The sequence below is a fragment of the Leopardus geoffroyi genome, chromosome D4, assembly GCF_018350155.1.
Source record: "Leopardus geoffroyi isolate Oge1 chromosome D4, O.geoffroyi_Oge1_pat1.0, whole genome shotgun sequence".
In the NCBI taxonomy this organism is placed as follows: Eukaryota; Metazoa; Chordata; class Mammalia; order Carnivora; family Felidae; genus Leopardus; species Leopardus geoffroyi.
The window spans coordinates 6,824,943-6,849,436 of NC_059342.1; the positions used below are offsets into that span (position 1 = coordinate 6,824,943).

The 24,494-nt window shown below is 50.3% G+C and overlaps 1 protein-coding gene across 4 annotated transcripts in view; it reads right to left on the bottom strand.

The window, feature by feature from the left end:
* Window positions 1–2,222: 2,222 nt before the first annotated feature.
* RCL1 (RNA terminal phosphate cyclase like 1) overlaps window positions 2,223–24,494 on the bottom strand; it is a 56,600-nt gene continuing 34,328 nt past the window's right edge. For 2 of the 4 annotated variants that reach the window (XM_045469297.1, XM_045469301.1), the window contains exons 6-9: window positions 21,813–21,938; window positions 17,437–17,593; window positions 12,561–12,664; window positions 2,223–3,017 (exon numbers count right to left, since the gene is read on the bottom strand). In XM_045469297.1, the coding sequence (XP_045325253.1) occupies window positions 2,867–3,017; window positions 12,561–12,664; window positions 17,437–17,593; window positions 21,813–21,938 (538 nt within the window). In that variant the 3' untranslated portion in view covers window positions 2,223–2,866. Of the gene's footprint in view, window positions 3,018–12,560; window positions 12,665–16,262; window positions 16,414–17,436; window positions 17,594–21,812; window positions 21,939–24,494 lie in introns of those variants that run through there. The other 2 variants (XM_045469299.1, XM_045469300.1) reach the window with 2 other exon arrangements.

The following is a 24,494-nucleotide window of genomic DNA, read 5'->3' on the forward strand; positions in this document are numbered from 1 at the left end:
TCTGCCCAGTGAGTAGTACTGCTTCTCTGGAGCATTTAAGAAGGGACTGGTAACAGGCTATACCAACATGAAATTTCTCCTTTTTGGCAAGATCGTCACCACCGCCACCAGAAGTTCCCAGTGCAGAAGCAGCTACGGCAGGAGGAGGGCTGGAAACCACCAGATTCTTCCACGTTCACGGCAGACAGCAGCACACACCCCTTCTACTGCTTGCTGTGATCTGCCTGGAGTCCACTTGTAACCTAAATTGACCGATAGCATTTCCAGAGCTTGCTGCAAGAGATAGAAAGCCCCACAGGGTAGTTACCTGTCGTGTCCAGAGCAACGTGGCCCCTTAGTTCTATGTTTAATCATGGACGGATCTGAGTTCAAACATCAGCAGCACTCAGTAGGACTGCAGCATGGGACTGATGAAGGGATTAAGATGTGGTATATACACACAATGGACTACTACTCAGCAATCAAAAAGAATGAAATCTTGCCAGTTGCAACAATATGGATGGAAGTGGAGGGTACTTTGTTAAGTAAAATAAGTCAGTCAGACAAAGACAATCATATGATTTCACCCAGATGTGGAATTTGAGAAACAAAACAGATGAACACAGGGGAAGGGAAGGAAAAATAAAACAAAAAGAGAGGGGAACAACAACTGAGGGTTGCTAGAGGGGTGTTGGGTGGGGGGATGGGCTGAGTGGGTGATGGGCATTGAGGGCACCTGCTGGGATGAGCACTAGGTGTTGTATGTAAGCGATAAATCACTAGATTCTATTCCTGCAATCATTATTACACTATATGTTAACTAAGTTGGATGTAAATTAAAAAAAAATTGGCTAAAATGTAACATTTATGTTATCAATATTTTACTACAATAAAAAAAATCCATTTTTTAATCATAAAGGAAAAAAAAAAAAAAGGACCACAGCATGTGCAGTAGGCAGAACTCTCAGATGACCACCCAAGATTCCTGGTCCCTAGCTAATCAAACACAAACCTAGGTACCGTCATGATCAGGTGACCTTAACACTGATTACGCAGGTAAGCCTGTGATAGGAGTCATTGAAAAGCCATCAAAGCAATGAGCCATTTAAGTTTCCTTTAGCTGGTACCACAAGGAAAGGTCAGATTCAAAGCACAAGAAAGATTCAATGCAACAGCACCGCTGCTGGCTTGAAGATGGAGGGAAGCAAGTCACAAGGAACACGGCCGCCTCCAGAAGCGAAAGGACACCGCCAGCTGACAGCCAGGCAGAAACAGGAAGCCCAGCCCCACAAACCTGAGCGAGCTAGATGCACATTCTTTCCCAGAGCCCAGCTCAGCTGACACCCTGACATCAGCCTTGCGAGACTCTAAGCAGAGTCCAATCAGGCCCACCAGGACGTCCAACCTGGACCACGCACGCTATTCTAAGATACACGCACGAAGACATACGCACGCTATTCTAAGCTGCTAAGGGCGTGTTCATGTCTTATGGGTAACAGAAAACGATCACGGGAAGCTCTCCATAAGTGCCATGCCACGGTTCAAAATGGCCTGGCTCTCTTCAACGTCAGGCCTACATGGAAGACGACTAGGGGGCAAAGCCCTCTCCCTACTTCAAAAGCCGCCCGCCCCCAGCTGGAGAATAACACTGGGAATCCGATTTGAAAGAATTAGGTCTGCTCCTGCCTACCAACCGTGACCCCGTACACACACCAGATGTAGACTCTGTTCGTTGTCAGGGCCATCCTAGCACGGGCCGGGTGTTCCTGCACGTTCTTGCCAGGGAAGCTTTGCAGGACCAGCAATCCTGAGGGGTGCAGATACGTCCCCATCGGGAACGAAGAGGAGGCTCGCCGGAAGAGGTGGAGCCTCCAGGCTCGCGGACCTCACTGGCTGTGATGCAAACTGCTGCTCCTGTGGCATCTGTCTACCTGGGGTCCCTCCACGTCAGGAGGGGGCAGGGAAAGCGACACAAACATGAAGCTCATGCTGCATGCTGCGCTCCAGGTAGTAAAATTCTCTGTCTCTGATGCAAGACTCGCGGGACTTCTGCTGGCACCCACGGGAACAGTAATAACCTAACTTATTAGCTCGCAAGTAGGGTAAAATTCCAGATTCTGACACTATTATACACAGAAGTTTAAATCAGGAGATCAATGTCATTACATTATACATTTCAATGGAATAAAATACCCTTCTTGAATTTTCTTAACAAGATAATAAAATCTACATCACACCTGAGATACAGAAAATATCCAATAAGTTTAATCGAGCCCTGCCCTCTCCAGACACTCATCCCCCCACATATACACGTGACGGACCGGAGAAGAATGGTAGCTGCCTCCAAGGTATCAGTCTGTTCACAAGACGAGGGACAAATTAGTTTCACATTATCAATTTTTGACACGTGTGTTCCACATAGAGAGCTTCCACCCATATGATCTCATTTAATCCCTACCCAGAAACCGAGGCTCAAAGCGGTCAGTCCTTGCAGAAGAAACTGTAACGGACCCTGCAGGTCTGGAGAACAGCGCCACGACAGAAGCCGGGGATGCAGACGGAGTGAGCCCTGCGGAGCTGCAGGGGCGCGGTTGCTCCAGCAACACAGCTGTGTCCTGAAGGCACGTTCTTCCTCCCCGTGGGCTACGGGAGCTCTTGTCATGACTGGGCTTCCTGAGGAATGTCAATGCCACTGCAGAAATGGCTAGAAACCACATGACACAGAGAGGTCTTTTATTTAAATGTTCTTTGTTTTTAATGGAAAATGAAGAAATCCTTAAGGTAAGAGGCTCTCCTGTCCTGGATGAATTTGGACTTGGTCCCCTTGGGTGTCCGTGGCAAGCGTCTGCTTTGTTTGTAGGCGGTGGGGCCTCATCTTGTGACGGTATCACTTGAGGGTCTTGCTAAGGTTGGAGAAGCCAACGCCAACGCAGGTCAGCAGCACTTTATCCCCACCCTTGAGTTCTTCGCCACATGGCTTGGTTTCAATTTTAAACATAATCTGGAAAAAGCTCTTCAAATGCCGCAAAAACTCTATCCTGAAAAGGAGGAAAAAAAAAAAAAAAAAAAGGAGGAAGGAGTGAAAAAGGAATTCGATTTTCAAAACAAATTCTCCTTCCCCCACATAGAACCCAAGCTTTTACTTTCACAGATCAAGAATATCTAAAATTAAGAACTGCTCATCAAAGCTCATTGAACAGTATTTCTTCACAGCCTGCCAGTTTCCAAAGTGGATTTAGACAGCCTATAGAGATGCACACGATACAAGATAAACACATTTTTAAAAGGTCCAAGGTGAGTACATGACACAGAAGTCATTCGGTCCCACGCAGTTGAGGGGACATAAACACAGCGTTAGTCTTGAGCAGCGCAGGCAGAGAAACATGTACTCCCGTGACTCGCAGCATCATGAGGTAAAAACCAAGATGCCAAAATAGAGCAAAGTCTTTCTCTTTGCTCCTCAACCGCAACAAAACCCTTCCATTCACTCCACACAGATTTACTGAGTGTCTACTATGTACCAGGCACTGTCCTTGGTGCTGAGGATGCTGCAGTCAACAAAAAATCCCTTCTGTCATAAAGTGTTCAATCTAGTGAGGCAGACAAGTTAAATATTCTTTAAAAGTACTATGGAAATTTAAATAAACAAGGAGGGGGTGGGGGGGAGAAACTTGGATATGACAAGATTTGTGTGTATATGGCAGGAGGCCAGGGACGAGCTCACAGTAAACATGACAAGGAGTTTCACGGGGCGGTTTCCTGTCATCTCCTTTAAGACAGAATGATGGCTGCATCCCAACAGCACCTTGGGAACAGCAATTGCGTGGAAGGACCATGGGACAGGTAAGCGACTTCTACTGGTCTGCCCTAGCCGACTCAACATCTCCCCAAGCTGGCCCAACCAGAAGACCCACCTGGAGTGTTCACTGAACACACAAGTTCCTGAAGGTTTTACTCAACTAACAACTGGTAGGGAACAAGGGTCCAGTGGCAGAGCCTGGAAGCACAGGCCAACACAAAGACAGGCCCTCCCCACCCCTTACCAGGCCCCATCTCTCCAGGGCACAGGGGCCAGAAATCTATTGTTTACAAGTAACCCTAGTGATTCTTTTCAGGCAAGTTTGGGAACACTGGCTTAGTGAAAAAAAGATGGTCTGCATGTCTATAATGAAATATCCAGCAACCTTGTGTTGCCCCCCAAATGAACCATCCAAACTCCCTATCCTGGCCAGATGCCTCTAATGGGCCTGCTATGGAATCACGCGAAGAGCTTTCAAAAGACTGATTCTAGACATAAAGACCAATGGGAAAGAATTGAGAGTCAAGAAATAAACTCACATACTTATGGTGAGTTGATTTTCAAAAAGGGTGCCAAGATAATTCAATGGGGAAAGAATAATCTGTTGAACAAATGGTGCTGAATGACTCCACACACAGAATGATGAAGTTGGACCCTCTCTTCCCAGCATACATAAAAACTAACTCAAAATGGATTAAGAACCTCTAACAGCTAAAACTATGGAAGTCACAGAAGAAAACAGCAGTAAATCCTCATGATCTTGGGGTAGACATTGGTTTCTGTGTGTTGTTGTTTATTTTTGAGAGAGAGAGAGAGAGAGACAGAGCGTGAGTGGGGGAGGGGCCGAGACAGAGGGAGACACAGAATCCGAATCAAGCTCCAGGCTCTGAGCCTGACAGAGCCTGATGCGGGGCTCAGACTCACAAACTATGAGATCATGACCTGAGCTCAAGTTGGACGCTTAACTGACTGAGCTACCCAGGCGCCCCAAGTTTCTTAAATACAACACCAAACGCAGAGTGATAAAAGAAAAAAAAAAGCCACACAAAATGAGACATCATCAAAATTAAAAACTTTTGGACATCAACAGACATTATGAAGAAAGTAAAAAGACAGCTCTCAGGATGGAAAAAAATATTTGCAAATCAAATACCTGATAAGAGTCTGGTATCGAGATTATATAAAGAACTCTTACAACTCAGAAAACAAAAACAGAAAGACAAGAAATACAATTAAAGATGTGCAAAGGATGTGAATAGGCATTTCTCTAAAGCCTTACAAATAGCTAATAAGCACGTGAAAAGATGGTCAACATCATTAGTCATGAGGGAAATGAAGACACCACTATGGGGTCCCACCTCACACCCTATAGAAGGACTACAATCAAAAAGAGAGAGAACACAGGTGTGGGTGAGCATGTGAAGCAGTTAGAACCCCCGTTCGCTGCTGGCTGGAAGGGAACACGGTGTGTTCCCAGTCTGGCGGTTAAATCCTAAATAAGAAGCTACCACATGACCCAGTAACTCCCCTCTCAGGTACGTGCACAGGAAAAATGCAGCATACGCCCATACAAAGGCCTGACACAAAGGTCTGCGACAAAATTGTTCAAAAACAGTCAAAAAGGCAGAAGCAACCCAAATGCCCATCAACTGCTGAGTGGCTACACAAAACGGCGGATTATTCGGCCTAGAAAAGGAAGGCGGCACTGACCCAGCCACAGCGCAAACTCTGAAAACCTGACACTAGGGACGAAGCCGGACGCAGAAGACCACACGCTGCAGGAGCCCACGTATGTGAAGTGGCCACAAGAGGCAGACCCTGGAGGCAGAGAGCAGACCAGTGGTTGGCCAGGGCCGCGGGGCCCGGGCCAGGCATGGGGAGGGCCAGGGGCCACTGTGAACGGGCAGAGGGCTTCTACCTGCGGTGCCCAACATGTTCTAAACTTGTGGTTACGGTTACACGACTTCGTGAATACGCTAAAAACCACTGAACTGCACATCTTAAGTGGGCAAACTGTGTGGCACGTGAATTATATCTCAACACCACTGATTAGAATACATATATACGGTATTTGTGAAGTTCAGAAGACATACTGAACCTGGCTCCCGCGCTCACACAGTGTAGACACAACTGAGTGCGGGGCACCTCCTGGGGTGCATTTTCCACCCCCTCCTGTCCCTCTGCCCTTCCACCTACACAGGAGAGAAAGGGCAAAAAGGAGAAACGGGGCTGGGACAATCCCTCACCCCGTCCGGCTGACGTGACCAGCATTTCAGGGACTAAGAGAAGAAAGAGTAACTACCCCAGAAAGCAGTTCTGGGGCGTGGGGTGCGCTCGCAGGAAAGCCCCTCGCTTCTCGGCTCTCTCTTCATCCCCATCTTTAAAGCGACAGCCCAGGGGTACCTGGGTGGCTCAGTCGGTTGAGCGTCCGACTTCGGCTCAGGTCATGATCTCACGGTCTGTGACTTCAAGCCCTGCATCAGGCTCTGTGCTGACAGCGCGGAGCCTGGAGCCTGCTTCGGATTCTGGGTCTCCCTGCCTCTCTCTCTGTTCCCCCCCACCCCACGCCCTGCCCACTTGCTCTCTGCCTCTCTCTCAAAAATAATTAAACATTAAAAAATTAAAGGAATTAAAAAAATAAATAAAGCGACATCCCATCTGCCAACTCTCCGGCGAGGCTTCCCCAGCCGGCAACCTCTCTGAGATAGGACAGCATTCCCGGCCCTGCTCGTGATGTCCGATTACTGCTCGTGCGCCATGGGCTCACAACTGCCCCGTCCCCTTTGGGTAAACACCTCCAGGGCAAAGACCTTGTCTACTGCTCAGAGCCACTCCAGCTGCTGGGCACCGCTGGGTGAGGAGGCAGCAAACAGAAGTCAGGAGCCAGGGCTAGTCCTGACAAGTGCCATCCACACTCCCGGCAGGGAGGGGAAGTCGCTTCTTCCCCTGCTGGCTTCCCGGTCTTCTCACCAACTGAACATTTCAGTTTCTCGCTCTCTGTCCCAGCCTCACCACACCCCCCAGCCTGTCCCAGGAGAGAAAACAAACACATCAAACCCACGGATCAACAAGCTGCATCCGTGGGCAAAGCTTCCAGCTGGCAGCCAGGGGGAGGGCATAGCCACCTCACCCCGTCTGGGTTCTAAGGAGAAAACAGTCTGTTCTCTCTCGGCCTGAGGGCTAATGCAGCCCAGGCACGCTCCGCTCCCAGGGCCTCCCCAGCCGGCCGCACCGTGAATCAGTCGACTGTGCTGGAAAACCCAGACCCCCTGGGCAGCTGGCAGAACCCCCGAGGGGCCCCCGCGTGCTCCTGGGCTCCCGGAGAAGGATGCAGGCCTGCATATTTGCAGCTCCAGGGTATTTGCGGCCTTTGGACCTGGTGGGGTCCACGTTTTACAAGGTGTTCTGCCGGCCCGCCTGCCCGGCTGAGGAAGCCCGCCTGAGGGGCTGGGGCAGCCTTCGGAATGTCCTCCCGCCTCCGGCCCGGTTCTCCAGAAGCCGAGACCCTAACCACAGGCGACGTTAAATCTTAACGGTTTCCTGAAGGGATGAAACAAGTCATTAACCAAGTCACATCCTCGCCGGCCGGCGCCCTTCTCTGCCGACCGCGCCCAGGCCCGAGAGGCCCCACTCCCGCCCTTCCCTCTCCCCCGGACACCAACGGCACACCGCGCGCCCTCGCCTGCTGGACACATCACGCGGCCGCCGGCCAGCCGGGAGTGACGTGCGGCGTGCTCACGGCAGCCCTGTCCCTCAGCGGAGCGGCGACCACCTGCATTGCTCCGTGTACCTGCAGAGGTGACTGGGATTCTTTCTACACAACCCCCGCGCGAAGGTCCAAACCCCTGACTTAGACAACCGTACCTGTCGTGAGCTTCTCTGGTTGTTGTTCGGGAAAAAGTAATTTGTTTTTAGAAGAACAAAACCGAAAACGACGACCTCCTTTTCCATGAAAGCCTCCAGTCCGTCTGACAAGCAGGTTTCAGAGAATCCTGGAGCACACAGAGCAGTCTTCCTGTCTATTTGCCAAGTGGGGGCTGTTCCGCCACCATTGTTGGTCAACAGGTGGAGGCCAATGGGCTCCCGCTCACCTGCCCACCGAACCCCAAGTGCCTGGGACCTGCCAGGTGGCTCGCCCACCTCTTAAACACAGCCCCCGTTGCCTTCAGAAGCCTGACGGAGGCGATGACAGGTCGCGGGACAGCGCTCTCTCGGGCCGCTCCACAGACACAACCCGGACAGACGGTCCCGCCTCCTGCTCCACCAAGGCACTTCGATATTAGGGTTGCCTGCTTCTCAGGCCTCGGGCGTTGCTCTGCAAGTGGAGGGGAAAGACCCGGGAACAGGAAGAGAACCTGCTCAATGGGGTCCCCAGAGTCATTACACAGCAGCTTTTAAAAAACACACTGGCGGTGCTTTTTGTGGCCAAACAGCGGCTTTCCCAAAGCCCGCTGGCCTCTGTTCCGAGAGTGAACGTGAGCTCTCGGCCGAACTCGGCCTTGGGACCCACATCTCTCCCAGCCTGGCTCCCTGCCTCCTGCTGCCTTTACGAACCGAATTTTGTTTCATCTGGAAAACTGACGATATCGCGTGCTTTTCCCGTATGCCAGCTCTGTGCTGGGGCTCTGACCGTGTGATAATACGAGTGCCAGGGCCCTGCAGCACCGCAAGCACCCCCAAACGTGAGGTGCGGCGGCGCCCTGCCAGCTTGCAGACAGCAACTGAGCGACTGGACCCAAGCAGCCGGGCGTCATTCGCAGGCTGTGCGCCAGACCACACATGGGACGGGAGCCCACCGTCCCCATCAGTCAGTGACAAAAGGGACACCAGGCTCTCGCTCCCCAGCTCTTCACAAGCAGCGGAAAGAGGTCATTTATTAAAGTTAGAAAAAAACAAAGTGGCATGATTTATTTTAGACTTCGAACTAAAGATAGAAGGAGATCGTTTTACGGCAGAATTTGAAACGAGGACTCTGAAAAGATGTGGCGTGGCACCCTGCCCCAGGCAGCAAAGTGCGTAGAGCCCAGCAACGTGGATGCAATCCCAGCTCTTACACAAGAGCTCAGTGCGTCAGGGACGCAGGGACTCTGGACGAGACTGTCTCGGTCAGAACCCCACGGCTGGCCCATGTGCCTCCAGGCACGTGGCTCGACCTCTCTGTGCCCCAACCCCCTCACCTGTAAAATGGACAGCGAAGGGTACCTACCTGCTTTTATCACCCCCCCCCCATAGGGTCATCATGAAAACTAAGTGAATTCATATTCTGAAAGCACTTCAAACAACATCTGGACAACAGTAAATACTGTAAGTGCTTGTTAAAGAAACCAACCCTACCCAATTCTCGGGAATAGTACGTTAAGATGGGAATGGTTTGTTTAGTAAAACAACTGCAGGAAGTTGCTCATAACGGACACAGATTTAGAGTCGCTGAACAGACAATTTACGGTGACTTCAGGCCTGAGAATTCCCAACGCAAGTTTACTAGGCCTCCAGGTGTCCAAAGTGACCTTACCGGGATACTGGACTTCCCAGACAGAGGGGATGTGGAGGCAGGAACCTCGCTGTTCAGCACAGACTGAGCTCTGTCAGGCACACCGCACGGCTGGGAGGACTAGGTACCCGGCCTCATTAAAGCCTCATACCACCTCCACAAACCCAGGGCCAAGGACCACTCAGCCACCTTCACTACCGAGGACACAGATGCGCAGACCCGCTCAGTGCCTTGTCCACGGTCTCCCGTGCTCCAGGGCAGAGCCAGAACTGAAACGCACACAGGGGGGACTCTGATGCCTGCGCACCGGCAGGACGCAGAACGCTCTGGTAACCGCAGCCCCCGATCGTGAACAATTTCCAAAAGCGCCAATTAAGATGCTCATTAGTATTTTCCTTGCTGTTAAACCTGCTTTCACATAAAGTGTAAATCCTCCCCTAAACTGTAAAGTTAAGCGTTTTGAGGGAAAGGCAGAACCACCACCGCCAACTCTAACTATCTAAAACTCAACGAAGTCAACAGAAATAGAGCATACACGTACCGGCATGCCATCCAACCCTATTTTATTCTACGGGGAAAAAAAATCTCTCTGGCCTTCCTGAAGAATTTCACACATACAGACTTACTTTCTCAAGTAACACAGGAAGCCAACAGCAATCTCATGAAGTAAGACAGAGGGAAGAGGAAAAGAAGAACACAGAGACCCTTATTTTCCAGAAAGGATTTGAAAGCAAGAAAAAACATCCTCCTTACTCCCAGTGCTCTGTCAACAGACATTTGAAAAGCTATCTATAAAAATCAAAATGTGCAAAGGGCCAGAATACATTTCTTTAAACCAAAGAGGGTCTTGCTTCTGGTTTTCATTAGAAATCTGAGGTTTCAGAAAACGGATTTTTAGGACTTTAACTGCGCATAAAAGTAAGTGCGACAGTTTGACCTCAAAAGCTCCTGAACTGGATTAGGATAAACTGCTCCTCCCAAGTGTGGCTGTCCGAAAGCGGGTTCGATCCCTTTCCACCCTTCACCGTATACAAGTACAATGTTAGCTTCGCCTGCTGCATCCCTGAAGGACATATATTTCTTTCCACCTTTGCCCCTTTGTCACTTTGGACCACCAGAGCCTTCCACGAGGATAAAGGATCCCAAACAGGGGCGCCCGGGTGGCTCAGTCGGGTGAGCGTCCGACTTCGGCTCAGGTCATGATCTTGCGGTTTGTGAGTTCGAGCCCCACGTCAGGCTTGCTGCTGTCAGCCTGTAGGCACAGAGCCCGCTTCAGATCCTCTGTTCCTGTCTCTCTATCCCTCCCCCACTTGTGTTCTCCCAAAAACAAATAAATAAAATTAAGAAAAAAAAAAAAAAGGATCCTAAACAGATCCTTTCAAAAATACAGCTTTCAAAAATAAACCTCCTTACCCCCACGCTAATGCTAGCTTACCAGAAAGTACCAAAAAGAAGGTAGGCAGTCCTTTCCCACCCATGGCGGCCCCTCTTACATGAAGCCCTGGGAAGCAGGTAACCCAGAGGACAAATGTCCTGTAAGTCCGAGCCCCAAGTCTTAAAACACATAATTTTACAATCTGTCCTATTCCTCTGAAGCTCCATTCAGAGCAGACCGCTTTGTTTTCCTAGGAGACGGTATAATTTTAGGCAAGGTTTCTGGAAGACAGGACACTGCAATTAATGTTTGGTGAAAAGTGAGTCAAGGAGGACACAGGAACTTTTAAAAATGTCAGTCACATCTTGGCCATCTCCGCAGGGGCTGCTGACTTGAAAAGATTATAAAGGCCCTGTAGCCAAACTGAAGAAAAAAAAAAAAATCTCCAAAAGAAAAAAAACCGTCAAGGAAAAATAAAAATATACATTCTGTTTTTCACACCACGTTCTGCCAAACCCCATGGCCCACGACCACATGCATTTCAAGACAGGGCCTGGTGCTGTGTGAGCAGGAGGCCTTCTGCTGCCCTGAGGCGGACAGATGTGGGCAAAGCAACATCGGTGAGAACGGCTGCCCGGCTGAAGGGGCCATGGCAGCCGCAGACTGTCAGCAGCTTCCAGGAAACTCTCTCCGGGAAGCAAATCTCTGCACTCGGGGGTGCTGTGCTCCTAGCCCTGACCTCCTCCTCTCCGAATGCCTGAATTACCAAGTCTATCTCAGCAATGCTGACCCCTGGTGTGAGTGTGCCATTTACTCAATTTCGGGTCCCATGTCCTGTGAGATACTTTAGATGAGTTATTGGGAGACCGTGTGGTCCTCACTGGCTTCCTGCTTACCAGTCTTCCCCCACTGTTAACAGAATGGACTCTCTCTCTCTTCCACCTCCCTGTTCAAAACAACCTCCCCCCATTAATCAAAAAAAAAAAGAAGCCTCCTTAAGAATCTTTTGAGCTCTTTGTCTCCAGGCCCCTGGAGCCATGGCGGAGAACGCAGCACCCCATGGCTGCGCTCGCCCCCTCTCTCAATGTGATGGCACCATCATTCTTCAGTTATCACAGTACTGTACCTTTCAGACATACAGCATCGGTACCATGATAACCGAAAAAGGACAGTTCAGTCTCATATCTACCTGAAAACTTCCTCCCATGAGGCCCAGCCGGCCCTGCTCCCCACTCACAGATGAGTACGAATGATCTTGAGTGGATAAGTACACACTCGCAAACATCAGCGCTCCAACAGGCTGTTACGGCAACCTCAAGTACTATCAGTGGGAAATGCTTCTCCCCCTGTGCCGTGTATCACTGAAGTCTTCTGAGAGCTGCTCTTTTTGGAGAGTGCTTGCTTTAATGCCTTAGCCGTCAACTCTGGAGGACACCCACAGCCTCAAACTCACCTCTCTAACTTCCCCGCTAGTCCAGCAGCATGCCTACGAACTCTGTCTCTTCCTCCGGCTTTCCAGCCTGCTCACACCCTACCATCTTGGACAAAAAGACAGTCCTTTTTGCCACAGCTAAGGAAAAGAGGGATTTAAAGAACAACAAAATCCAAGCTATTAACAGAACCAGCTTAGTTAAAATGGAAACAAAATCTAAAGCACAGACAAAAGAACTGTCTGGTATTTCTCACGTAACTCTCATTATCATGGGAATGACACACAGGAATGATGAAGCTACAAGAAAGGATGTGAAGCAAAATCCTTGCTAAATACTGGGTTTAGGGTGACAACCTCCAGTTCACGTAAGCAACGGTACGAGCAAGCGTTCACAGCGACACACTATACGCAGTACGACACCCGGGTGGTTTTGTGCAAGATTGAACTGGATGGCACGGCGCAAGGTGGAAGAAAAACGACTCACGTGTAGGGAGACAGCGGTCCTAGCAGGACTTTGGAGACATCCTGCTGTCCAAGGGTCATGAGCAACAGACCCAGGCTTTGGTTGGTCGAGTCAACACATCCACCCTGTAAACACAAACACTTTCAAGATTAATCGTTCTACCAACCAGAAAATGGAAAACCAACAAAACAGAGAGAAGGAAACAAACCACAGACACCCAGAATATCTGAAGCACGGAAGAGCAGGCAACAAAGTTCAAGCAATAATGAAACACAATACCGGTCTTGTAAGAACGATCCTTATACCAACTAACTTCAAGGGGGTAAACAGTTAATAAAAACAACTGCAGGGGCACCTCGGTGGCTCAGTCGGTTGAGCATCCTTCGGCTCAGGTCATGATCTTACTGTTTATGAGTTTGAGCCCCACGACAGGCTCTGTGCTACAGCTCAGAGCCTGGAGCCTGCTTTGGATTCTGTGTCTCCTTCTCTGCCCCTTCTCCTGCTTGCACTCTGTCTCTCTCTCTCTCTCAAAAATAAATAAACGTTAAAAATTTTTAAAAATTTAAAAAAAAAGAACTGCAACCGCAGAGACTACGAGAATGAATAGACACTCAAGTCTACTGAGGTGCATCTAGTGAAAAACGCCACTCTGCCTTTGTAACTAAAGCCGCGGCAGGACATATGGGCAAAACCGTGCACTCGGTTCCATAGCTGAATACCTAGGGCTAAATGAAGGTTGCTTCTACTGATCTGATCTGTCACGGAGCACCACAGTTAACGGGCACCACCTGTGCACACACTCTGTCACACTCAGAAACGGCCGGCCACGCTCCAGGGGCCTCCACCTCTCCCTGTGCACGCCTTAAACCTGGGCAACGACTACGATCACCCCCTCGGTTCTTACTGAGGGTGCGTTATTCCCCTCCCCCCAACTCCTCCTTCCTTTTCTTCCATATCAGAACGCAGAACAAAACTCTCTCCTGAGGTGCAACTGCTTTGGTTGCCCTTCTTTCGCTCTTGAATTTGTCCACCTCTGCCGCCATTTTGCTTCAGCGGAGGCTTGCATGACAGCTGTTGACATCTGTGCCCTTAAATTTGTCTTGATCTCTCATCATTCCTCCTGGGGTAATTTGATTTCGAACCATTCAAACTTAACATTGTCCACAATGAAAGCAGGATGACCCTGGATCTCTATGTATTTGGCACACGTCACCATAAGAAACCCGGTTTCTAACACAGTGCATCCCTGTCCGAGGCGAGGCTCTCTTGGACTGTGCACCCACTGTTTATGTGGGTACGCCTCTGTCCTCTGTTAGTGGGGGCAGGGTAGCGGATAAGTCAGTTTTCAGGCACAGACATTCTCTGCGTCACACTCTGTGACAACAGTCAGAAAATAAAGGGGTTTCTGCTACAGCTGGCCTTTATGAAAATCCACTGCTCTTCGCAAACCACTGGAGATAGTAAAGGACAATATTCACCTCGTTTAGCAAATTTTAAGAGTTACTGCATATGTATTTCCATCTACAAAGGAAAACCTGACCCACGCGGAGAACAGGAGGCCCAAGGAAATGAACTCTGTTTGGCGGAACTTGCTCCCTCTCACGACTGTCTAAAGTTAAAGTGTTCTCTTCGGTCTCTCCTTCTTATCACTGTGTTGCCATTCCACCATCCTCCCGGACTTCTAGCACGCGCTACACTGATATTTTAGTGCGACAAATACGTCAGGGTCTGTGCACAGGCTACCACGGAGGGAGTGATGGGGCTACCCCCGAGGCACGGGGTGTAGAACCTGTGCTGAGTGGCTCTGGTCTTGTGGCAAAGATGACACAGGGGCAGGAATAGGGACAATTCAAGTGGAGCCAGTGCTATGCAGCAGGGGGGTGTGGCCACTGGGGCTGCCAAGGCGAGCAGGAGAGGGCTGTCACCGGCTGGCAGCAGAGGGAGGCTCTGGGGAGGGGGACGGGAGCTGGCCCTGGAGGGGACAGCAGGAGGATGGGGGAAACTGGACCCAGGGCCAGCAAGGAGCAGCCAGGAGGCCAGCGAAGGGGCTGCCTGCTCTCTGCAGAGGAGAAGGCGAGACCGCGGGCAGAAGAGGATGTACACAGACTGGCTTTTCTAACCAGGTTGAGTTGAGGGTTTTGACTTTATCTTGGGAAAGTGAGAAGCTGGAGAAGGTCTCTGAGCACAGGGGTGAATCGATCAGATCAGTATCTCAGGGGGAGACCTGATCTACAGAAGATGCTAGAGAGAAAGGCGGACGGACGTGAGGAGGGCAGCAGGTGGTGGCAACGAAAGGCAGACGAGAAACGCAGCCCCAGAGAGCCTGTGGCATAATCAAGGGGGCCTGGGAACAGAGGAGACATAAATGAAACGAGGGATTAGACCAGAGGGTTAAAACGTTGGTAAAAAATAAGCGGGACCCTCCAAGGGATGGATTTTTTTTTTTAGGTTTATTTACTTATTTTGAGAAAGACAAGAGACTGTGTGTGTACAGGGGAGGGGCAGAGAGAGGGAGAGAGAATCCCAAGTAGGCTCCGCGCTGTCTGCACAGGAATGCTGGGCCTGACACAGGGCTCGATCTCACGAACCATGGGATCGTGACCTGAGCTGATATCGAGAAAAAGAAGTTGGACGCTTAACCGAGCCACCCAGGTGCCCCCAAGGGATGGATTTTATGACTCATTTAAACCATATCATATCACACACCTATGAAAAATTATTCAGGAAAGCATAAAGCGTTTTCATCCTTTTGACAATTAAGGATCACAGACACACACACAGTTTTCTCAATGATTAAAAACAAAGGCAAAAAACCTGGTCCAGGCATAAGGCGATGGTATAAAACAGAACTTAACTGGAGCGTAAAGAAAAAATAAAATAAAATAACCTAATCCAGATTGCACGTTTCCTCTCGGGTGGACTGACGATGGGCTGTGCTCTCACCCAGAGGCTTACAATCTGCTCTTTACAGGGAGGTAACATACACTCCAGCTGTGTTCATGGGCCCCCACTGGGCTATTCTGTAACGTGATGCTTCTGATGCCCCCAGGTCAGCTGGAAAGAGACAGCAGCGTCCCCACAGTCACAGAGAGCGCCTGCCAGTCACCACAGGATGCAGTCTTCCCTCGTAAATGCCGAGATGACAATCTTCCTGAACTAAGTAACAGGCAGAGCGAGCTCTCGATCATTCACTCCCAGCTTCCCGTTACCACCCATCTTTCAAAAATCACTGAATGTAGCACCAAACGTTGGGCTGGTTTAGCATCAAAAAAGCGGAGGCCAGACTCTAGCCGCACAAGAACCGTGTTGAGATACTTCCTCCTCTGGGAGGATTTCATCCGACAGGGTGATTCCCTTCCTCCACTAGTTCCCAGCTGAATCGCTGTGTACAGACGATCGAGGCACTCCGACGCAGACAGGTACAGTCTGTCCTCCATTTTAATCAGATGGACGTTAAATAGAGCCATTTCAGACCTGGAAATTTCAATCAACTCTGAAGAAACAGTTCATTCTTACTTGTTCCACCCTGGGACCGGTAACATATTTTCAAGAATGCTGACTTGGATCAGAGGAGTAGACGGTGTTAATAAGCTGTTTTCCTTAGTGAGGCCTGTACAGGGATCAATACCCATGGCCCAAGCATCACCCTACCTCAGAGGTTAATCAGCTACAGTGGAAAAAGGAAGAAAGGAAAGAAAAAAAAAAAATCACCACTCTACCCGCCTTACTGGTCTTATTTCACTGGGCTCCCATGTGAGTTTTGCTGCTTTAAACACGGCAAAGCTTCCCCGGGAGACTCTAGAAAAGTACCACAGAGATGTCTAGTGTCCGAGAATAAATACACAGACAAATACAGAGACGCAAGGCCCTTCAGCTAGAGAAGAAAGACAGGTTACAAATGCTACACGCCATCTGGTAGCATATCACCCCAGAGTATGGTTCCCACTTGTGCTCAGTTCTAAAACGTGGGCCCTCGCATCCACAGCAGGGCAGTGACCGTCCCTCAGAGCCTGGATTCTGCACGTCAGAGGGAATGCCTGGGCTTCCTGACATGGAGCCAAGACAAAAGGTAGTGCAGGATAACAAATCCTGGAGCCAGATTTGGGACTCCCCACTAAATAAAGCGTGTAAGGTCACGAAGAATGTATTTTCAGGTGGCTTCATCTTATTTTCTCCTGCCATCATTTTTCCTTCCTTCCTAATTTCTTCCTTGCTTCTCTGAGGTCACCTCAACTATCTTAGGGAACAGCGTGGGAGCACACAGCGTGTGTGCTGCTTGTCTGGACGGGCAGAGAAAGCACCGTGGCGACAGAGAGGGCAGGCCATGTCCCACTCCCGCCGTCCTGTGCGCGGACCCTTCCAAGCCCCGACCACGCTTGGATGCAGGACTGCCTTCCCAAGACATTCTTCTGTGCTCGAGAGCACGCTGCACAATGCGGCCTGTTGATAGTATTTTCTATCTGAACTGTCACATACGAATCCAGATTTCCAGTTTCTCTTGAGAAATCTGAGAAGAGCGCACCCCCATTCCCCTATGGCCGGACTGGGGGAGCCGGGAGATGGCACCTGTGTGGTTAAGGCAGTGTCTGCTCTTCACCTGGCCAGCCACCACCAAACATGCTCCGTTTTTACCTTCTCTCTCTTGTTCCAGTTCTTTCCTCTCCCCATTAAACTTACCTGCTCTGTATCCCAAACCACAGGGGCTGGATCTCTGCTCACTGACTAGCTTACCTAATCTAGTAAACTAGTTAATGCTAAACTGCTGAATGCGTAGGAAGAAGTTAATTCCTTGGCTCAAGCCCTCGGAGGAGAAGAAAGTTGCTAAGGAGTAAGAATGAGAGACAGCGAACCGCTCCCTGATGGCACCGCTCCCAGACCTGCAGAGGCCGAGACGTACCCTATAGATCTCTTCGAGCAGCAGCTTGGCGCAGTTCTGGCCGAGGTCCTCCGGAAGCACGGCAGCCCCCTGGCCCTGGGGGTTGGAGGCCAGCTCGGCACTGAGGAAGGCACCAGTGGTGGTTTCCGCAACCAGTGACAACCCGAAACCCGGAGACCTGGAGATTCAAAGGCACGGACGTGAGTACGGCTGATAGAGTGGGGGGTGCACATCCCCCCGCAAAAGGAAAGAGAACAGAAACATCTTTCTGATGGCCTTCTGTCTGGCCACACCAAACCTTGCCAGCACTCCCACCGGCTTACACTAGAAATACAAATGACTTAGGGAGAGCATGCAGGGCGGAACCAAAGGAGGCCCGAGTCTGCACTGCTTCTCCTACCGGCCCTGCCTTCCCTCTCTTTCCTCCCGACGCCTACCCTGTGAGAGACCCCACTGTGAGAGTTTGTCACCACTGACGTATAAAGTAGCGTTAACAAGGGCTACCAGATATCGAGCACCTACTGGTGGCCAATTTCTGAGCTAGGGGTCTGACACTGTAAGTCTGCAAGGTAAGTATTACCATCCCATGTAACACGTGAGAAACAAAGCAACCTGCACCAAGTCCACACCGCCAGCAAGTGACCGAGACGCGTTTCGAAGGCAGGTCTTCCAGACTCCAAAGCCTACGAGAGTTCTCTACCCACAGTACTGGGCCCTCAACCAATCCAGAAGGAAGGAGCGGCCTGGAGGCCACCTGAAACATCAGGCTGTTCATCCCCCATGATGAGGAAGTACCACACGAGCCAGAAGAGGCCCAGGGATGGCACGCCTCGGATGAAGGAACATCCCCACCTCAGAATTCATTTGAGATAACCAGCTAGCACCGCGTCCTCTTCCGCTGTGTTTCTACTACCAACAGCCAGAAGCTAACGCCCTTCTTGTCCAGAATCACTGCTGACTCATTTGTTCACGCACCCCAACAAACATGTGGGGGAAAGCTTCTGTGGCCAGGACGTGGGGCACCACGTACACGAGTGTTCCTGCTCCTAGAGAGCTCAGCGACAACCAGTCTGACACAAAACAAAATCGGTCCACAAACAATAAAAACAAGTCTTTCTCGGGGCGCCTGGGTGGCGCAGTCGGTGAAGCGTCCGACTTCAGCCAGGTCACGATCTCGCGGTCCGTGAGTTCGAGCCCCGCATCAGGCTCTGGGCTGATGGCTCGGAGCCTGGAGCCTGTTTCCGATTCTGTGTCTCCCTCTCTCTCTGCCCCTCCCCCGTTCATGCTCTGTCTCTCTCTGTCCCAAAAATAAATAAACGTTGAAAAATATATATATAATTTATAAAAAAAAAAAAAAACAAGTCTCTCTCCCCTAAAAGTTCCAAATTTAACATCTCACAGATGTCTACTTTGCCCGGTGCCTTTTAAATGTGTACTTCCCAGACGTACACTCCACATGCAATCACGGCACCCACGTGCCTCCTTTAACCCAATTCAACACATGTGTTCCTGAAGCACTTTCCACGTGTCCGGCACAAGACTAGCCAAGATACCTGCTTCAGAAAAACTGTGCATAAAATCATAAAATTAATAGTGTTTCAAACGCACTAAGTGAGCTCACTGTATGAGAGAACTATATTGGTCAGTCCTTAATTTCTTAAAAGAAAATGGTGTCTATGCAGCCAAGGGCTACTAACACCTTTGAGAACAAAGGTTCTGGGCGCACTGAGTCATGAGTGGACACCGCGCCACCCAGCCATCACGCCACGGGACAAGCTGAAGTGGCCTTCGAGTCACCTGACCAGGAGGAAGGCGCGGCACCAGCTCCCTCAGCGGTACAGGCGGAGCCACGAGAGCTTGCAGAGTGGAAAACAGAGGGACGCAGAACCAGAAGACATGCTGCCATCCCTGCTTCAACCCACTCACCTGCAGTTCCCAAGAATTCTAGACTCTTCCATCTCTGAAATTTTTGAAGTGTGTGTAGTTGTTGTTCCAATAAACTTCAGGTTTAATCGAAACTGCTCCATTTAACGCTGTATTTGTTGTAGGAAAAACAAAGGACTCGAGAACCTACGAAGCTCCGTGTGCATTCCTCCAGTATCTCCCCTCCAACCTGGGGAGTGTGTGTCCTCGGGCCTGTTATGCTGACAGAGCAGCTGGTCACCAGGCGACCTCACTGAATATCCGCATCAGTACAGTTTGCAAGCGACAGCCTCCAAAACTTCCCAGCTGGTAAAGGACTAGATTTTTTTAAGGTCCTGACTGCGAGGATCAAAATGGGCCAACGGGCAAATGCGTACGCTGGCCAACAAGCTGACGCAGACCACCCGGAACCTCTGGTCCCCGGGCTTCCGGGCCTCAGCACCGCTCTCAGCCTTAGAGTCAGCAAACCTCACTACAGGGATCCCCCGCTGAACTCGAAGAGGAGAACACCCCCCCCCCGTGGCTTTACACTTCCATTACAGACAAGGAAGGTCACCATGAGTCCTCTGCAGCTTGAGATGTAGAAAACAAACACTCGCCTGATGTTATGTATTGCTCTTACACGTAATTTTTTTAAGTGGGGCTTGGAGTTGATGACCCACGAATCTCCATCACGCCCACATCTTGATCCCTGTGTGAGCTTCCTACTCACCCTTAGCAAGGACAGGACTGAACTGCACACGGGGGTCAGCTGAGTCGATGGCATTACAAACAGCTGCACCACAGCCGGGGGCAGCATGGCCTCAAGCCCGCTCCGCTCTATTCTCAGCCACCCTTTGGTGGAGCCAGAGGCCAGACCCCTCAGACAGCTGCTGCTGCACTGATCCTCCCCCACCGCTCTGTGATCCCCCTCCCCGGAGAATGGCCAAGAAGGGAAGGGAAAGGGAACCTTTTCTGCAGCACCTACTACGTGCCAGCCATTGCATTAGTGGCTGACGCGGGTGATCGCTCCATCTTTACGGTGACCTAACGGTGCCGGCACCATCACTCCCACCATACGAGTGAGGAAGGCACCGGTGGTTTCGGAGCAGTGCCCCAAAGGGGTCCGGGACCATCACTGACATTCCCAACTACCAGAGGAAGGGCCAGCTGTGCACACAAATCCTTTCCCAACCACAGCCTCCGACGTCTTCACCTCTGCAGCGCTGAACCACGAGCCACCGCCACGTGGCTGAAATCACCTTCGTCACTCCCGTGGGCCTTATCAAGGTCAGAAATGCCACATCACCCTCACCCCTCCTTTGCTCTCTCCTTCTTCCGCCGAAGTCAAAACAAAGCTCAGATGCAAGGGCCGCGGACAAGGGTGGGTGTGTGCTGCTTCCTGCTCAGAGAAACACCGAGGTCTGAACTCACAAGTCAATCCCTGATGTTCTTATTTTTAGGAGACACAGCCTACAAGCTGCAGACTCCCCAGCGTTAGTGATCCTGTCGTTCACACTGAAATGATTCAGCAAAAACAAGAACACAGAAAACCCACACACAAGTAAAGCCGATTTGGCAAAACAGTCACTGCTAACTAGAAGTAGAAGGAATACACAGGTGTTCACTGTGCTAGCCTTTCAACTTCTCTGTGTATTTAACATTTCCATAATAAAAAAATTAGTTCTTAATTGCTCGCCTAACTTACTGGTTTCTAAATATACAACCAAAAGCCTAAAACAAGTATTTTCATTACACAGATCATCATTAACTTTTTATTTTCTAAAGTGAGGTTTTCTACAAAGGTTTAATTAAACCCAATTCCAATCTGCAATAACAACCCTCTCTGGCTCTAAGAGTGTTGTTCCACTCGATGGAGAGGGAAGCCAACTGGCTGGGACCAGCGGCAGAGGACATTTTCCCCTAAACTGTTATTTACTCAGGGTGGGAGAACTTGTTTACTTTATAAACTTTTTTTTTTTTTTAAGAGTGAGAGAGAGCGCGCGAGAGAGCGCGCACAAGTCAGGAGAGGGGGAGACAGAGAGGGGGGAGAGAGAGAATCCCAAGCAGCCTCCACACTGTCGGCAAGAAGCCCAACTTGGCACTCGATCCCACGACCCCAGGATCATGATCTGAGCCAAAATCAACAGTCGGACGCTCAGCCACCTGGGCCACCCAGGTGCCCCGAACTTGTTTCGTTTAATTTTTTGTGGGAACAGATGTGATTTAAAGCTGGAAGCACCTGGGTTTTAACTCCCCCAGGCCAGGGTCTGGACCCCTCATCTCCAGCACTGGCCACTGTGACACTTTCCATGTGGCAGGCGCTCCAAAGATGCCTGCAGGTGACAATGGCAGTAAGTCGGGAGGAAATGAACTCAGAAATCATTCCCCTCTGGCTGCCCTGTAGCACAGCTGGCAGCTGTCATTTCGATCAGAACAGGACTGGAAAAAGGCTGGGGTAGCTGCAGAATTAGGCTCTAGACGTGCACACTTACTTTCCAGAGCTGACTCCTTTCATGTGGTCTGTGTAAATATAGATATCGGGGATGAACTTGTTGAGGATGCTCCTTGCAGAATCCACGATCCGGTTTGCCATCTGCGGGGACACACGCACGGAGTACCTGCAGTCTGCAGTTAAGGGTGCGTCCTGCTCACACTCCAGGACAGAGGAAAGTCAGTTCTGAAGCCAGCAGCTATCTGCGGAACTGTAACACATCGGGGCTCCCAATGCCATCCTACTTTCCACCTGTCCTTAATCGCTTAGCTTGGTAACACTTTAACTCAACTTTTAGAGCATTTTCGTCAATTGTTATCGTATTAGTATATAACTTTTATATTATTATTATATAAAAAGATCACAGTGAGAAACACCCAGATACAGAGAGTTGGAAAGTATAAAATAACAAGTTCCCAACCCTGCTCTAGACTTCCTACCCAATGCCCCTCCCTTCCCCTAGAAATGGTTCACCTCAATTCTGGAACAAGAGAAGAAGACCGCCTGTCTGTCTGGCATGAGCCGAGCTCGCTTTGAAGTGTTTGTTGTCTGACCACCCCCCACTGCTGGAACCGATGTGTCTGTCCCTTGAGAACCTGAGGCCAGAACAGACACCACCCTGGGGCTCACCGGGGCCAATCCCAATCCACCGCCCCCCCCCCCGCCCCTCGTTCTGTTGACAGGAAAAGCAGAAAAAGATCAGTGAAAGACCGTACAGTAGCTGTTTATAAAGATCTAAACAGGGTGTTTTTGTAACAGAGCCTATTTTCAATTATTTAAGTATCAATTACTCCTTTTGGGGACAAGACAGGCTCCTCACAACTGCTACCTTACAGTCAAAATACTGATAATTGGCACTCTTACACCAGGGCACCCCCCAGAGAGAGAAGGAGAAAGACATCAGCAACTCAAGCGAAAAGGCTGGTTTTTAAGGAAGTGGAAACAATTATCTAAAATTTGACTTCATTATGGAGACCGGCTCTCCTCAATCCCACGAATCAAAAATTCAGTACGGAGCACTTTCGATGCGCGACGTTCAGTCAAGAGGTGGCTACGTACGTGGGACAAGAGCCTAGGGAAACGGACGAGTAAGGACATGTGATCTTCCCACTACCCCAATACACACCCCACACAGCAACTCCAACAGGGAGAACAGGGGGTGTGGTCTGCCCAGTCCAGCCCAGCTGCTCAAAAATTACTGTCAATAACATATTCCATTTCCATTCGAGCTGCAGAAACAAAACGCTCAGAGACTGCAAAGAACGCGGCTGGCACCCAGCTCCGCTTTCTGATCCGTCCGGCACCTTCGCCGGAAGATCAACCTTTCCTCATGGCGGTGAGACTCTGCCAATTAGCCCGGGTCCTCCCAGATCTTATGATCAGTCTGCTCAGGGTTCGTCCCCAGCTCGGCACCCCGCCACTCGCCCAAACTGTCCAGATTCTTCCACCTGAACTGCCTCCCTTCACTGTCCCAGCCCCGAGCTCCCCTTCTCTCCCCAACACCCTCCAGCCCTGCCGGGCTGTGGTCTCCTCTTGACCTTACCGTACGCCTCTCTTCATCTACACACGTGCTGCCGTCAACAAGACCATGCATTTCATAAGGAGAGGGGCTCTGCTTCTGTACAGAGCAGAGCTCTCCGATGACTCTCACACCCTATTTCTGTACTCAGAAACACTCGATAAATATTTGACTTGACATAAAGGGCAAACCTAAAATGGGGAAAGAGCAAAGAGGAATTTTTCAATACCCACACCAAGCCCGGTTACATCACCACCTCTGTCCAGAATGTACTTCTGACCACAGGCAGCTGAGATAAACAGTGCCGGGTCTCCTACCTTTGGACTGGGCAGGTGCTGTCCTTCTGAGCCCGAGGCTGTCCACTCTCCTAAGGAGAGCGCCAACGCCACTGTCCTGACATAATCCCACGGCATCCAAAATCCTTTCAGGTACATTAATAACTGATCTTATGCTCACGGGGACCCCAGGGGCCAGGGCCATGGATTCCTAGTTCCGGAGCTTACACTGAGGACAACCGAGTCACAGAACGGAGATACAAATTAAACAGATCTGACCTCACAAGGACAACAACCTCCCTCCAGCCCCTCCAAAGATGTGGAAACCAGGTGGGTAACTGTTCCAACTCAGGGCCAGTGGAGTCCTACATCAGAATCCTGGCAGTGCAGAGGGACAGGGCGGCTACACCCCAGAGTCACTGTGGAACCACCTAGCGCGGTGTGGAGGCTGAGTTCCAGAATCGGACCATCTGTGTTCAAGTCCCAGCTCCAGTGAACCATCATTCTGTGTCTAGTGTGCTAGACACATGAGGGGCCCCACCTCCTCATCAGTGAGACAGGGATAATCAAAATACTCTCCCCCCCCACCCCAGGGTTTAGAGGCTCAAAAGAAAGAATGCACGTGAATGCCTGGCGATGCCTTGTGTGTGGTGGGAACCCCACGAATGCCAGTCACTGCTTTTCAGGCCCAAGACTCAAATCTCAAAGCAGAGGCTGCTATCCTTTCAGGAATCAGAGATCCTTCTGGGAACCTGATGAAAGCTACGGCCCCTCCCTCAAGAAACATGCCCACGTAATTTTGCAGGCAGTTTCAGGAGACTGTGAACCTTCTGAAGCCCATACGTGAATACCATATTAAGAACTCCCATAACCGAGAGAGACAATTTCA